The following is a 17232-nucleotide window of genomic DNA, read 5'->3' as shown; positions in this document are numbered from 1 at the left end:
TTCTTTAAGTATTCTGTGTATTGTACTACTAGTTAAACGGCTCAGAGTAAACAGACATGTTTATTTCACACAAAACAAGTTTAATCATAAAGGTAATGTAGCATGAAATACCACCCCAAAGGAAAAGAAAAAGTCAGTGCTGGACTTTTAAGATTTGAATTAACTTTCAGTAAGATGCATAATAGAAGACGAGTTCAAACCATTTTCTATAAAAATAAAAGATCAAATCACTACAATTCATATTAACATTTCTTTAAAGAGAGAGTTGGAGAAAGCAAGAATGGAAAAATAATCCATGCACCTGTTAATTTATGTTATGTTAAATACATTCTAGTAATGCAGTCGCACTCTGTGTACAGCTGGAAACTACACATGAGTTAAAGCAGCTCACCACCTTTTTATAATCACAATTACCCGACTGTGTTAAATAAGCTGAATGAAACTGCCATGGGTCAGTCTCTACTGTGGAGGAATAGGATAAGAAAAGACACTCAAGGGCTTTCCCTTTTCTAAGAGTAGAATAATCTTTAGCTAGTGGTCATAAGATTAAAACTCCACCAAACTTTAGATGTTATTACTTGCGCACACAAACCATAGGAACTTAGAAAAAGATCCTTGTCCAAAAAGGTTCATTTGACTCTCCTTCTGCCCCTTTGATTGCATATTGACAGATATTTTCAAAATAAATAATTACATGGCTAAAAACAGCAGTTTAAGCAAATTCAACCTCCAAGAACCGAGAAGAGTCAACAGCTGGGGGATAACTTCATACAGAAGATTCAAACTGAGGGTGTAAAGACTGTCCTCTTGGGCTTCATCAAGATGCATACCATCTAAAGATAGCAGGTCTTTGGCTTCTTTTCATCATCATCATCTCACAGAGAAAGTGAAAGGAAAATAAAAATTATCCAGAGATCACATAGGATATGCAAAAACATGCACTCGCCACAGAGTAACAACTGCTTCCATTCACTCATGCTGCTCGTCTCCACAGTCTACTACTCGCTCGCTGGGTCTCTCCCCCTGTTCAGTCTGTCAGGTTTAAGGGAAATGAAGGCTCCATTCAGATGGTCTGGTATCCAGCATGGCTCCTCTTCCTGCCTATTAGATATGCTATGAGGACGATCAGCACCAGGCCGGCAAGAGCTGCTCCAACAATGATGGGGATGAGCATCTGGTCTTGGTCCATCTGACACTCCTCGGCTGGAGACGGGAACAAAAGATAGAAGTTCACATTGTACTGCAGAATCTTCCTCCCAAGTTAACAGATATGCCTTTAGGTCACCTTTAGGTCAGCTCCCTTATCAGGACAGTGTGTTTAATCTATTAAACTGCACTCTTGCACACTGCAAGTTTTGATTATAAAGGGGTTACATGATTTACCTATTTTTTCTTATTTTAACAAATATCAGAGTGGTATCAATCTTTTCATCCAACTTATTTAAAAACTATTCCTTTCAGTCAATATTTCTTCAACCAAGGTGAAAGAAGTCGACCCCAGCTTCTGTGAAATGGTAATTAATGTCTCATCACAGCAGCGTTCCCGTGCCGCAGAGTGCTAGCGACTCCTAACAAACGACATCATCAACATGAAGGCCAGAGGACGATGATAAATACAACTCGGGATAAAAACTGCATAACAGCAGGGCTGATAAAAGAAAGCATTTGTACCTGTAGCAAACTGGTTGGTGGTGACTTCAAAGGGTTGGACCTGCAGTTTGAATGTGTTGAGAGAGAAGGTTGGCACGACAACCAGAGTTTGCTCTGCGTTGCACATGTAGGAGCGGCCCAGCGTACTCTGCAGGTAGTCCAGACTAGTGTTAGTGAATGAGAAGGGAGCTGTGGAGACAGACGGATCAGCAACAGTTGAATTAATCCAATCAGGGAAAAGTCAAAAAGAATGTTGCTAATGACAAATTACATACCAGTTGCATCTGACCAGTTAGCAAACAGAGTTATCTCACTCAGGTGGTACTTGTTGCTTGTGGAATTCTGTGGACGGGACAGGAAGAGATGGGTTTGAATAAATACTTACACCCACACACACTAACTAAATTCACAAAAGACAAAGGATGATCTCACCAGAGTGAAGGTGAAGTTGAGCGTGGTGCCTCCCTCCTGTGTCAGAACCAAGGAAGCACGGCTGGCTTCACATGATCCGGATGAACGCGTCAGATTGGGAGTCAGGTTGACTAACTCTTGGATGGTCTGGCAAAGTAGACAAAGTCTGGTTTATCTGAACTTTGTTGTGCAGAACAGACTGACCGTATTTATTGATAATGATCTTTTACCTTATTCTGAGATAGAGAGAAATAGGACACGTTGAGCTGCAGTCCCATTTGGGCCAGGAGACATTCGGTGCCGTTGCTGTTGTTCACAGTGTAGGTGCCCCGCTCAGGTGTTCCCGGCGGGGTCGGTGCTGGCGCTGCGGTCGTCGTAGTACCAGCAGTGGTGGGTGGAGCTGTGGTGCTGGCCTGATCTGCCGCACAGATGCTTTCTGTGACGGGAGAAACGGTAGAGAAATGTGTCATCAACAATAAAGACGCAGGTCAAAAACAACCCGGACACGGAATCAGAACGGTACCTGTTGGACTCAGCTCATTTCCTGGCATGTACGCCTCCAGCCTCATATCTGAGAAAGTGACGGCTGCTTCATCAACTCTAAAAGTGGAGGGGCTCGCGCAGCGGTAGGTGGTGTTGATGGTCGCCCAGATCCCAACTGACGGCGACACCACAGTGACCACATCTAGGACGAATAAAAACACACAATAAATGACTGATGCGTCTGTATGTGTTGATGGTATATTTGCTAGCAAGTTTGAAATGTGTTTTAGCAACTATTTCTTTATTTCTGGGAAACAATGACCTCCTGAGATACGACCCTATGCAATGACTAGAGCTTTCCCTGTGTTTCCCCCTCCCTAATGCTCAGACTGTCTCTCTCCCTGTGTTTGTGTTGTCTCCCTGTCAGCTGGCGTACTCCCCCGTCTTCACCTCCCTGGCATCCAGCTTCACCTTGCTCACACTCCTGCCTGCAATCTGCAATCAACGCACCGGTTACCAACCATCTCATCAGCACTGCAGTATATATACACCCCGGCTCTCCTTCCAGACCTTGCTCCATTGTTGTCAGCTCTCCTGTGGTACTTCTTGCTGTTGTGTTTTGTTTTTTTTGCCTGTTGAACTCTTTTTCTGTTCCATCATTCATGCCACGGCAGCTCTTCCCTTCATTGACTTTACTCTCCTGATCTTCATTCCCTTCATTATCTTTTTGTTTATAACAGGACTTTTACATTTTTTGCTGCTCTCTGTCTGCACTGGGGTCTTCACATCTTTGTGATTACGCAACACTTTACCTACTGAATCATACGGACAATTCAATAACGTACACATGTTTTTGTGCTCCTATCAGGCTTAAGGTTAGCGGGTGCTGACATACCTGCGTTCTGTTTCTTTAATGCAACATTTTTTATTTTCTTTACGTTAAATATATTAAGTGTATTTTTTTTAATACAAGCACCACATCCTTTTAACCAGACTTGACAACAAGCTGAACCTGTATTGCACTGGACAGTTTGTTAGGGGTTTTTAAGCTCTCACCGGAGCGGTTAGCCTCCGGGAAGATAGAGGTGTCGCTGAGGTTGTACTGCAGCGTCAGGTTAGCAACACTGTACAGGCTGCCGTTGGTTGAAAAGCTCAGCCCCATCGCGTGGCCAGATCCAAACACCGCCACCAGCCATGATGTGCTGCCGGCCGTGCCGCACGAGCTGCTGCGTGCATCGACCGTGGTGGAGTTGGGCAGAGAGACCTGCACTGTTCTCTGAGGAAAGACAAGTGATAAGACCGGTGTTCACAGAGAGATAATCCATATAGCTACTTTCAGATACGTAAATATTGCTGTCACTTTACATACTGTGCTGCTGGAGGTGTTGTATGTGATGGAGAACGTTGCAGAGAGCTCCGTCTTAATGCAGGTGGAGTTCCCCTCGTTCACCTCAAGAGTAACCGCCTGAATGCAACCTGTAGAGGAGAACATCATGAGCACAGAGGCACAACAGTGAAATAATATGGAAAATCATTTCCATAAAAGAGAAACATCTTGAAAAACAAAGTCGCTCAAAACACAAATAAACTGCAAAAAGACTTATTTTCAGGTGTCTTTATCTAATATTTTGGGGAAATAGTAGTAATCACACTTTGTGTTAATTTGTGTGTCATATCTCATAATACTAAAAACATCCCACAGTTATTAACAATAAATATTTAGCTGCTGCTTAGCAGTGTGACCTGATAATCAGTTAAACTGACTTTATTGTATTGATATCACTATACACACTTGTACATTTAAACGTAATCATTATCTGGGTCTCCTGGTTTGTGTTTGACAGCAGTGACGACATACGATGCCATTCCCTACAAATAAACATTAAGCAGTTCCCACAAGTCACCACCAGAAGTCAGCAGACAGCTGAGTGAGAGGCCAAGACCACACACACACACACACACACACACACACACACACACACACACACACACACACACACACACACACACACACACACACACACACACACACACACACACACACACACACACACACCCTGACTCTTTCCCAGAAAGAATTGTAGAGCTTAATAGAGCTACTTGTAACAAGTGTAACCGAAAACTCTCCTGGTGATAGAGTCAAGAGGGGTCATACTGTTGGCATGGTATTAATACCTTCATCCCTTGGAAACTGCCAACTCACTGTTCTGTGTCTATGTGTGTGTGTGTGTGTGTGTGTGTGTGTGTGTGTGTGTGTGTGTGTGTGTGTGTGTGTGTGTGTGTGTGTGTAGTGGCTGTAATCCTCAAACATATTGTCTGAAAGCTAGGGTGACTTTTCATGTACTTATAAATCCAAAAGCTAAAAACCCTTGATAAAAACATTCTCACCCATTTTTCACCTTCTTGCTTCACACTTCCCAGAAAGTTTACAAAGGAGGTGGCTGTTGTATGGCCACTTTTGATTAACTTTCCAACAGCACAGATTCTTATTTATTGTACTGTATTTTACTAAATTGTTTTTTTTTTTATTTCTTTGTTCTTTTCAATCAGATTTTAGTGATTAAAAAAAAACATCAACTTTGTGGGACCAATGAAAATATAAACTACTCATCAGGGTAAATCAATAATAATCCTACCCACAGGCCACCAACGCTAGCAGGTTTCCATTTGCCAAATCCACTTGCCACTATGAATATTTAACTTTAAAGAATGATTTCCTGGAATTGAAAAGATGCCCCAAATAGTAGTTGGTTACATTACTAGACACAGATTTATTTAGCATTTGGCTCACTGGCCGTGCTATTGGTACTTATTTCATAACTCACATATTACTCAGCTGGCTGACTGAGCTCTTCCCTCTTTCATAATCTTCTTACTGTCCTTCACCTTCAACTTTCTCCATTAATATAATGTATTGATCCTAAATGGAAACAGCAGTGTGCTTCACTCCTGTGTCACTCTCCGTCAATCACACAGTCCCCTCCTCTGCTGCCTTTGCTGAAACTTGACCCCCCGGTGACACTTTCTGTTCACCCTGTAAACAGGCAGCAGACGGTTTACCCAACACCGCAATCTGATCATGAGGTAGAAGCGTCTTTGTGTACAACGTATTGAGCCACAGATAGCAGCGTTAGACGGTCGGCTTGGAGAGGATAGCAAAACAAAAAGTAGTCCTGACTATGCCGCTTGTGTTGTGAGGAAATGCTTGTGCAGGCAGGCTTTGAGCTCTAAGGTCAGCCGGGGTCTGTGGGAAACAAAACTGAACACAGAGTTAACTAGAGGGATCCATCCAATGATTTATCAGTAAGAGAATTAAATGATGAATAAAAAAACCTACTACACAACTGCATTGGCCTGTTTTCCTTTTGTCAGCAGCCAGGGGTCTCTGTGTGTGTGTGTGTGTGTGTGTGTGTGTGTGTGTGTGTGTGTGTGTGTGTGTGTGTGTGTGTGTGTGTGTGTGTTCAGGCTGATCAAACTGGGCATGACCTGACACCAGTAGGCCTCCACTGGGCTGTGTGCAACACAAAGCCATCATAGTGGTCACGTGGGGCTCTCAAATGATACAACAATGAGGCCAATCTGCTGCTCCACCATTTACACATCCTGGGTATTAACAGCTACACTAGAATAAAGACCTGCACCACGTCTCCTGTGGTCCAGGTCCGTTTTGGACACGTCTCCTGAGGACAGACGGCCTTTGTTTAGTCCTCTTTATGACAGGTTCACGTTAAACTTTGACCGTTTTGGGGTCAAACTTGGAGAGCTGTGTCTCCACTGGTTACTGGCCTACACCCGGAAGTGCATTATGAATGTAACGCTTATTACTCAAGTAACGTCACAGCCGTGCCTGCGTTACATTCATACAACATGTAACTGACCGACAGTTATTTTTTTTTTTTTTCCACCTTGTTTCAGTTGAACGAGGGAACGTCTGAGCTAGGTCGGGTTACCTGGCAACCACAGCACCGACACCTACGACGGACCAGCGGTCGGGGTTCGTGACGTCGTTAGGTTCGACGCTCGCACACTCACCTAAGTCTGCAAACCAGGCGATGACGAGCGCGGCGAAAGCGCGAGAGAGTGTCATCCTTTCAGGGCAGGTTTTTTTTTCCTCCTTGTTTTTTCGCCCCCAGTAGTGGAGCAAATAAAAAGCCCGAGGTAGTGGGGCTGTCTCCCGCTGCGGGCGCAGGTGGGTCTACGCGGCGAGCTGCACTTGACTTGACGGACCGTAAAACTGTGGCGTCACTGCTGCTGCTTCTTCTTCTTCTTCTTCTTCTTCTTCTGCTTCTTCTTCTTCTTCACTGCTGTTTAAATACAGTTGTTTCGTATATATACTCCTAATGCATGCTCAATAAACGCAGGTCAGAAGTCGGTCCCAGCCACAGCGACTGAACAAACCCCGTCATGTGAACTGGTGGAGCTCAGAGTCACACAGTCACGTGAGACCAACCCCCACCCTTTTCTCTCACGAGCGCTTTCCCAGTTAATACTAATAAACAGTTAATACTAATAAACTGTCCTCTGCTCCATTAACCAAAAAAAACACCGACATGTTACAGTGGAGTAGTGTAAGATGTCTGCTGATAAATATGACTTTTTTTTGCAGACTTACATAACTGTGCACAATGTCGGGTGGGTGTTAAAAGACAACTAATGAGGAATAGAGTTCACTTCCAGGAATAATATTACAATTCTCCTTCGGGGAACTCGCAGGAAAAACACCAAACCAAACGCATACACATTTGCCTATTCTTTTGTTGGCTACTAAAAGGGGTGGATATAGAAATGCGCACTTGAACACAACATGATTTTGTTATAAGCGGGGTAAGAGCTTGCTATACGGGATTTTAATCATGTGAGAGTCCACGCACACACCATGAGCTGCGCAGTCTGCAAAGTGCATGTGTTGTGGGTAGTCAGCTGACACCATCATCAATTCACGAGGGTGTGCAAAACCCAATGAGGAACGCAGAGGCTGCTTTAATGCTGCTGCCCAAGACCTACCAGGGCCCTGCTACATTCTCCCTGCATAGCTCCAGCACGCTCTTTCACAGTAGAAATGTGCTTTTCTTGTCTTATAATGAGACTTAAACTACCTCTTGCTGATTCATTTGTTTAAGCTCTGTTTTGTATTCACAGAAAAGCTGTACATTCCCCGCTGTAATAGTGGAAGTATTAATTAGTACCCCTTCGGTTCCATCTTCCAGTAATTTGGGGTATTAAAATCCTGAATGGCTCAATTCTATCAAAGTAAAAATAGCATGAGCGCCTCAAAATCAGGTGCCTGGAAAGAGATCAGACAACCTCCTTATTGTATCATTCGGGGCCAAGTGATGAAGGACACATGGTGTTGGGATTATTAGGAGACTTTCTGATACAAGTATTGGCCATGTTTTGACATTTAAACTGCACGCCACATACAGTTGCAGCTGCATATAAGACAAACATCCTTGTATCTTGGGTAACAAGGCCCAAACTGCCCTTATTCTACTATTATTAACTTATCTACAAATCATTCAATGAATCATTAAATATCCATTTATTCAGGTTCACTTTTCTCACTCTTACATAGAATACAATCTGATCTACAAAAAACCGTCAGCACATGACATTGGACATTTGGACATTTTGGTCAAAACATATAAGATACCCAAAGAAATACCCAAGTGGCTTGCCGGCCTGTAGATTAGCTTCTGTGTTACAAGCACTGAACCCTCCCCTCCGACCCAAACACGTCTGGCGCACTTTATCCTTATCAAGTCTCTTCTTCAAAAGCTGTTTCTCTTCCAAATCAAGCAACCAACCAATCAGGTTTACACTCAGCAGTTTATGAAACCATCCACAAAGTGAACGCCTTGAACAAAAAAAACAAAAACAAATTTCTTAAAACTCAAGACAAACCAACTATGGTAGAAAATAAGTGATTTTAGAACGACGTGGTGAAAAAAAAAAATTCCAAATCCCAGGGAGGAAAAAAACAAAACAGAGGAAAGTGCTAGTTATTTTCAGTTGAGTTTTGCATTAGCAGATTTGTAAGTCCATCAACAACCCGGGTCACCCACTAAAGATAACGCAGAGTGGGAACAGTACAGCCGAGTCTCTCTCGTCTCTCTGGAGCTCTGAGGGATCTGGACGTTGCGTCCAGGATTGTGGATGGAGGGAAAGACGGGCACCAGAGGAGAGTCAGGTGGCTGAAGGGCTTTAATGCTGTTTTGGGAGGGCCAGCTGTACGCTTGCTGTGAGGAAAGCATGGCAGTAACAGTGGTAATCCCTTCAGGCAACATAGTGGTACTGGTTTGGAGTCTCCTTGTCCCGTTCCATGTAGTCTCTGTCTATGAGCGACTCGATCCGCTTCTTCAGATCACCCGGCTGTAGAGAGGAAAGCAAGTCAGATGCTGATGAGCTCTGTTTGTTTGTTTGTGCGTATGTGTTGGAAGAACAATCTAAAAATGGTGGGAATAAGATGCTTAATATACGTCACCTTTACGGGGAACTTGAGCTGGTTGTAGAGCTCTGATACCAGAAGGTTGTGACTGAGGGTCTTCCTCATCTTCATGATGCGCACCACAGCGGCATCGATCTGATACTGCCTGTCTTGAAACACTCGCTCTGTGGTGCTAACCTGCTCCTCTACCTGTAAAGGCAAATGAGTTTAAAATTGGATAAGAGCCAACCTTTTGCATAGGAAGTAAAAAGTGTGCAAGGAAAGAAAGAAATGGGCCAGTATTATTACCGTTTCCTTCATCTGGATCTGGTTGATTTTTATGCGGAACAGTTTGTGTTTAAAATCATTGTTGAAATTGAAGCGGTCTCCATCTTCCACGTCTTTCCCTCGAGGGTTCTTGTTGAGGACACGTGCTTTTCCACAGGCCAGGGACTGCAGTGTGCGCCTGAGCTCTTCCTCCTCTGTGCAGGACGAGAGAGAGAGAGAGAGAGGGATTGTGATACACACCTCTTTAACAATAAAATACTTGTACTACGTGTTCAAAGGCGTGTATAACCTATGCCAGTGGCAGTGCGAATCTCCTCCATGCTGAATTCTTCTCCCTCATTAAACATCAGCAGCACCAGCGTCTGGAACAGCGAGACCTGCAGCTCCTTCTTACCCTGCAGGATAAAGTAGCCATTGTTAGTGAACTTCAGACGTTTTCTATGCCGATTTGTATCTTTTCTCAATGCCCCGTTAGGATGCACCATGCCCTTACCTCTTTAAACTCCGCCTTTAGTACAGCGTGGCCCAGTGTGGGCTGCCACTGCAGCTTCCTCCCACTGTGCTTCCCCAGGTAAAACAGCTTGAACACCTCCTGGAGTTTTACCATCTACCAAAACAAAAAGAGATGAAACATGTACCCAGATTGTCCTTAACACAGTCTGTTAAGGACAAGTTGATGACCTTGACAACTTTAGAGGCCATCAGTAGGATGACACATTCAGTACAACACAGTCAACCTATTTGAACTTCTGTTTTGACTATGTTTTCCTCAATAACTCCACCATATTGCTGCCCACAGTCTCTAAATCAGCAAACATAACAAATAAATGAATAGATTAATATTGTTTGAACAAATAGAATGATGCTCAAAATTCTACTTAACCCACAAAAACTGCTTCCATGACTCAATGTGCAGCACAAAGCATAGTGTGCACAAAAAGGGCAATGCTTACCTCTGGGGGCAGGTGGACCTCCATCGGTGTGTATGAAGGCCAGTAGCCCATAGTGAGGATGTTGACGGTAAGTTCTATGTTGCTTGGCTCGCTCTGGTTTTGCATATGCTGAGCAGAAATATTATAACTTTTACAATTACGCATTAATTAGCACAGTGGAATGCATACACATACTAAAAACATGGTATTCATACTTTATAGCTACACGAGTGTGTAAATGTGCAGAGAGACCGAACGTACCTGTTTGAACTGGATCATGATGTCTTTGGACAGTTCCATGTCCTTGAACATCCCCTCTAGCTTACTGGTAAACGCTGCTCCGCATTCTGGAGGAAGTCAAACCGACAAAATATTATATCTCAGATTTTATTTAACTTTTACTACTTCGGTGAGTCATCTGTTCATCTGGAAATGCTGGGTAGATGCTTTGGGTAAAGGTAAAGGTGTACATAAATGCAGCCATTTTCCAAAATCCATGAGCCAGATGAGGGTTCTTATCAACGCAAGAAGTCAATTTGATAGTTCAAGGTAGAAGACGTTGGACTCACCATGTTTGAGCTTGGAGAGCATCGACTTTTCAGCGTCAACAGACGCACTCTTGCCGACCAGCAGACGCTTGGCCAAGTCCTTCTTATAAAAAGCTTCAAACACATCTTTTCCTGGAGAGAGACAACAGACATCAGCCATCTCATTCGAGTGGAAAAAGGTTCACAGTGGTTAGTAAGACTATTTAATTGAAAAAGCAAACAAACGCCACATTCACCACACACACACACACACACGCACACGCACGTGAACTGACCATGTATGAAACGGAAGATTATCATGATCTTATCCAGGATTCTCTCCAGCTCCTCCTCTGTAGCCTCTTTGTTCCCTGCTCTCAACTTAGAATCCACATATTTAGCTAGATGGGAAGCAATAACGAAGAGAGCTGTTATTACATGCTGGAACTAACGAAAGAAACAATAAAATGTCATGTATCAGAGTCTCAACAGCCGTGGCATGTCATTTGTTTGCCTGACCCACCAATAAGTTCAGCAGGTTTGTTGGCCCTCTTGTTGATGAAGGTCTCAAAGGCCTCCTTCATGGCGTTGATGAATCCCTCACTCCGTGTAAAGCAGCTCTGTGCCACGTTGTCCATCTTGTCCTTAAAGTCCAGCAGGTCTTGCACCATGTCCTTGTCTTTCTCTGGAGTACATACAATCTCTCCTCCGAAGGTCTGCGAACAGAGAAAGGTTCAACCATGTTGGACACATTTCTTGATGGTAATGCTTTGTGTTGTATATCTAGGTATATGTTGGTTGAGCTTAGTTTATACCTTTATGTAATCTCTCCAGAACTGCAGCAGTGTGGGGAGTCCTCCCTTCACCTTGCTGAAGAGCTGGTAGAGGAGGGCCAGCTCAGTCACACGATTCGCATCCAGCAGGATGCTCAGACCTGGCACCAATAAATGTCAATATTATTACATGTGCATAATAAAAAAATAAAAAATCAACTGACATGACTCAATGGGCTTGATTTAGATATAAAACAGCAAACAAAACAGTGCGTACAGTTATTGACAAGGTGGGACACAAAATGAACGACACCAAAAACTACAGCCTGCTAATAATACAGTAGAGTGGAATCAATAATCTTCTGGCCCAGTTCAACAAAAAAATTGACCTCACATATTGCCACACACAAACATGCATACTAATGTAGAAGACTTATTAATTCAAAGTATTTCACACAGATGTACCTTTCTGTAGCATTGCAGTCATGTGTTCTCCTAAAAGTTGTTTCTCAACACAGCTAATAAGTGGTTTCCTGCAAATTAATGAGAGAAAGAAATGAGAAAATGTATCAAAACAATGGAATACATGCATACATATCAGTCCTTTGATTGAAGAACATGCCTTTAATCTTACCTACTCAACTTTCTGCACAGCAAATTTTCTTGCTGTTCATCAACTATTTGTTAAAAGCTAATGGGAACTTTGGTTACAGCTAAAGCTCCAGAGTCATTCATTTGAAACTCTGATGGTATGATCTTGCATGTTTACCCTTGAATATTACTTTTACACTATTAGATCAATATGTTTAAATCGTAATTGAACGCTACAAAGTTTTCAATAATGTGAGGAGTAAAAAAAAAAACAATTTTAAGAGTTACTAAGAAGATGTTAAGGCATCTTAACGTGAAAGTATTTCAAATAATGATAAGAAACAGAGTGTATTGGACATTAAGTGAAGCTCGTCCATTAGTGATTGAAATGTAAGCCGTCAGGTGACACCTTGATGCATAATTGTTTATAAAACAAATACACCAGTGTACTGTGTTTGTTTTGAGTGAAACCTAAAAGTTAAAAGAGGCCCCTAATGGTGATGAATAATAGTTACACCTTGCCTTAATGTTTGGAAAGAAATGATAATTAATGGTTATTTATGTTTACTTGTTTTCTTTTTTAACGGTTGGTTTGCACATGAAGTGTTATTTCCAATTGAACGTGTTACTTATGGATTCATATATATTTTCTATACGCAACATCATTTTTTTTTTTGTCTTGCTAACATAAAATAACATTAAAAAAATTATAATAATTACTGAGTGCTCTGGTCGAGGTAGCTCATGATACGATCATTCTCCTCCTCCAACCGACGAGCCACATGGTGCAGGTACTCAGGCACCTGGACACATACAAACACACATATTCAGAGAATTTACTAATGAGAAGCGCGACCTTGGCATTAAGTGTATAACAGGTTACAGATGAAGAATTCATGGATGCATTAATAGTGTCACTTACATCTCTCTCCTGCATCAGTCTCTGTCCCTCTGCTGCATACAGGCGATTGGTCTCAATCAGAAATCTCTCCTCAAAGGAATCTTTGTAAACCTTAACACAAGTTAGACAGAAGTTAAAAACAATGACACATGCTCAGTCTATTTTCTACTGGTAAGCTTAGTACAGTGATAAACAGGTGATCAGGTACCTGTAGGTCCGACAGCATGCCCAGCAGGCTCCTGATCAGACTCCGGTCTACCGTCTCTCCATTTCGCTCCAGTTCTATCTGCTCCAAAATGCCATCTACTGTGCGCTTCTGAACTGCACTGTCACTCACAATGTGGGTTCGAAACAGTTCCAGCCCAGTGTCCCTGCAACGTATACATATAATCAGCGTCCTGCTGTAAGTATACCTTAACAAACACAACACATGACATAAACTGTAACCTTACCAGATGGAGGGGAGTAGGGAGTTCTGAAGCACATAAGTACGGTCCAGGAAGAGAAAGATACTTCGGATCATTATCTATACAGAGAAAAAGAAAAAACAGTAAGTACACTTTGCTATTAGTCAAACATTTCATATACATAAATGTCAAACATCACACTTACAGTTTGCCTGCAGTGGTCCTGCCAGCAGCGATTCATTCGCTTCAGGAAGGAAAGGTTGTCTAAAGACTCTGTGAGCTCCATGTTAAGGTAGAATCTTACAATCATCAATGTCACTGAACCAACATTTTGAATGACCATACTATACAGCATCTTATCTCTAGGCAGCATGAATAAACCCCTTGATCTCCCTACTTGGTTCAAACATGTTGGATGTTCCAAGCTGGGTGACACTAATGGTTTGAGTCTTCTCTGTACTGAGCATGCCAAGGGTCTTATTAGAGGAAAAAAAAGACTAAATCTATATTTTAAGTCCAGGAAGCAGGTCCAGCCTGCATAGAACAAAGCAGGAAAAACAGCTATAAAGCAAATGGAGGACATACATTAAAAGTTCTATGATTGGATTGCTTACATGATGAATGTCAGACATGTTGTATATTGACCTCTTGAGAAAAACACTGCAACAACACCTGAGGTGTGACAGGAGAGCTCAGACTTCCTAATTTGAGTTTAAAGCTGACAAGAAAACTCCAAAAAAGACTTTGGAATCACTGTAAATCACTAATAAAAAAAAAAAAATGCGCATTGCTTTTATGCAGCATTGTTTTCAAGCTGGACCCCCTGTCTTCTATGATTCATGGGTTTCTTGGACTGAGGCTGAGAAAAGGCAAAATTCATTTTGTTTTAAGGAAATATAACTAGTGTGAAGAGAGTCTCTCTTTCACGATTAACCAAGATTCAAATTGTAAGAACACCTCAATATGCATTTTATTAATTTGTTCAAACATCAGTAAATGTTTTCACAGGTTTGACACATAACCGGCCTGAAGTGTTTGTGCACAAAAAAGGATATTCTCTAAACTGTTGGATCTGGGCCTGCACGTGATCTTCACAGACCTGCCGTAGCTGCTTGTACAGCGTCGGAGAGACTTTATATGAACAGAGGTTTTCTACCGCCTATAAGAGAGAGAGACAAGAGCACAAGACAAACAGAGTGAACACTTGATTTACAAGAATCAGACAGCTGTTCTACAAATTATGAGCACTGTAACATTATAACAACATTTATTTTTTTAAATGTTGCCACTGCTTAATAATTAATCATTTTAGTTAAGTTTGAAAATCCACCTTATTTATCTGGAAATGTTGATTTGAAAATGAATATGCACATTCATGTATAACAGTAACAAAAGTGAAAGTAGAGATTCTGTTTAGCCGAGCATAGGCAACTTTAGGTCTAAATTGTATGGGAGAAGAATACAAAAAGAATCAAACCTGATAGAGCTCTTCCAGATTGTACTTGATAGAGGTGCTGTTCTGGATGGCACCCACTGCATCTCGTAGCTTCAGCCACGTGTCCTCAGTATAGTTCTCGGCTAATTTTGGCCTGTCTGTTACAGAGAAGCAAAGCAACAATGTTCATTTATACACATTGGGAACTGCCCAACAGGCTAACTGGACCTCAATAATGCAAATAAGACAATATTAGCAATTGGATAGAACAAAGTTTGAGATGTCCAACACTAACATTACAAGTTCAAGGTTTGGAAACCAACAGTTTTGATAGTTTATGTTCCAGTGCCATTTTTCAAAAGGCCTCTGTCAAACGTAAACAGTGACAAAAATGTGTCAACGTCTGCAATAGGCAGTATTGAATATATCTTGGTTAAAAAATGCAAATAGATAAAACGTAATATTAGTTTCATTAACCATATTGGGATAACCGACAACAGCAACACTTCAGACCCACAGGTGAGAAAGTTTGAGGTTTTTTTTTTGAGGCTTTTCACTGAATTGTTTGAATTCTGGCTTCTTAATAGTAAATAAGTTCTGAAGAAGGTTGCTCATATGTAGAGAAAGTTGACAATTTCCTATTTCTTTCATTTAAAAAGAAATAGTCTTTGAAGTCAATGAAACATTATTAGTATGTTATGCATATCAATATATAAAAAAGTTACTTTATGTTAAACAAGGATTCTAGCTCTGCCGTGGCATCAACTATTAAAAGAAAATTATAAACCCTCTTTTTTACATTTTTTGTGTCCTTCACACATACACTGTCTTATGTCATATACATAAACATATATATATATAAATATATAAACATATATAATATATAAACATATATATATATAAACATATATATATATATATAATAAACATATATATATATATAAATATATATATATATATAAACAAACATATATATATAAACACACATATATATATATATAAACAAACATATATATATAAACATATATATAACATATATATATAATAAATGTATATATATAAACATATATAAAATATATATAAACATATATATATATAACATATATATATATAATATAAACATATATATATATATATATATATAAACATATATATATATATAAACATATATATATATACATATAAACATATATATATATAAACATATATATATATATAAACATATATAATATAAACATATATATATATATATATATAAACATATATATATATATAAAATATATATATATATATATATATATATAATATATATATATATATATATATATATAAACATATATATAAATATAACATATATATATAAACATATATATATAAACATATATAAATAATAGCATTATCTGTATTAATCCAAGACCTGAATGGGGGCTACTGCACCCATTATGTTCAACTGGGACAACCAGAACCAGTTGTGAAAGACTTTTAAATCATCACTTTCCCATAAAATCAGGGCATCAAGCAAAAACAACACCACTGAGAAGCAACAACACGTGTGATTACAACACAGACCCCTTTTCAAGGCTGACATGTGCCAATTGGGTCAGTCGGGTCACCACACTGAGAGCTTGAGTGGCAGTGACCGTGTCACTGGTGCTGCTGGGTGGAGGCAGCCACGTTACCTTTGAAGTTTTTGATGACTAGTTTCTTTGAGGCGCCGCTCTTGCTGGAGGCCACGGCGGAGGCTCTGGACATCCCGTTGGTGCTGTGCTCCGTGATAGCGGAGAAGCCGGCTCTCTTGTCCTGTCGGGTGTCCTCTGCCATGATCAGCTTAGCGCCGCTGCTTAACGCCGTATGGTTCAGTGTGTGGCTCAATGACTGTTGAGGGGAGGCTGTTTACTGACTGTCAGCAGCCTCACAGCCTCTTCGTTGAGCCGGTGGTCGTCTCTGGTGGACAGCACAGGCAGCCTCAGTGTCTCTAACACACACGTATGATCAAACCCTGCCTTGTGTTTGGATAATGAACCCGTAAACACGACCACGGTCCGCTCAGTAAACAGGTCTCTCTCCAGCAGCACACTTCAGCTAGCAGCTCGTTAGCTTTAGCTCGCCCGGGCTAACACAGCTGCCGCTCTGGACTACTCACAGGTTTAAACGAGCTCAATTGTTGTATTTGGAGACTTCAAACAAACACGCATAAGCGACATAGTCAGCGTTGATACACCAGACCCGTATTACTGGTGGCTTTCTTTGCCCACATCACGTTAGCTAGCTAGCACAACAAAATGGCTTTTCTGAGACAGTTCGGTGGACAGGTGCATTCTGGGAGAAAAAAGCAGCCGCGGTGCGTTCACGGACAGCGTGGACTTTTCTCAATTCTCAGAACGTTCGATACAGTCACGTTATTGAATTA

General features: G+C 41.2%; 2 protein-coding genes across 2 annotated transcripts; both read right to left on the bottom strand.

Annotated features, from left to right (window-relative positions):
* Positions 1-41: 41 nt before the first annotated feature.
* lamp1a (lysosomal associated membrane protein 1a) lies at positions 42-6965 on the bottom strand. Its single transcript, XM_054615057.1, has 9 exons — positions 6577-6965; positions 3914-4020; positions 3601-3820; positions 2585-2746; positions 2292-2497; positions 2083-2208; positions 1926-1992; positions 1672-1839; positions 42-1203 (listed from the first exon to the last, which is right to left on the bottom strand). The coding sequence occupies exons 1-9, from the start codon at positions 6629-6631 to the stop codon at positions 1064-1066; spliced, it is 1251 nt and encodes a 416-aa protein (XP_054471032.1). The 5' UTR covers positions 6632-6965; the 3' UTR covers positions 42-1063.
* A 1118-nt stretch (positions 6966-8083) lies between these two features.
* Positions 8084-17139, bottom strand: cul4a (cullin 4A). Its single transcript, XM_054608359.1, has 20 exons — positions 16502-17139; positions 14865-14980; positions 14443-14546; positions 13593-13662; positions 13433-13506; positions 13189-13351; positions 13002-13091; positions 12800-12882; positions 11954-12021; positions 11531-11649; positions 11239-11431; positions 11012-11116; positions 10758-10868; positions 10450-10535; positions 10210-10317; positions 9750-9863; positions 9546-9651; positions 9278-9450; positions 9026-9178; positions 8084-8913 (listed from the first exon to the last, which is right to left on the bottom strand). Exons 1-20 carry the CDS (start codon positions 16641-16643, stop codon positions 8818-8820), a joined length of 2274 nt encoding a protein of 757 aa, XP_054464334.1. The 5' UTR covers positions 16644-17139; the 3' UTR covers positions 8084-8817.
* Positions 17140-17232: the final 93 nt, after the last annotated feature.

This window comes from Anoplopoma fimbria, chromosome 2, assembly GCF_027596085.1.
Source record: "Anoplopoma fimbria isolate UVic2021 breed Golden Eagle Sablefish chromosome 2, Afim_UVic_2022, whole genome shotgun sequence".
Lineage (NCBI taxonomy): Eukaryota > Metazoa > Chordata > Actinopteri > Perciformes > Anoplopomatidae > Anoplopoma > Anoplopoma fimbria.
Note: the sequence above shows the minus strand (reverse complement) of the source record. Positions and strands in the feature narration are given on the sequence as shown.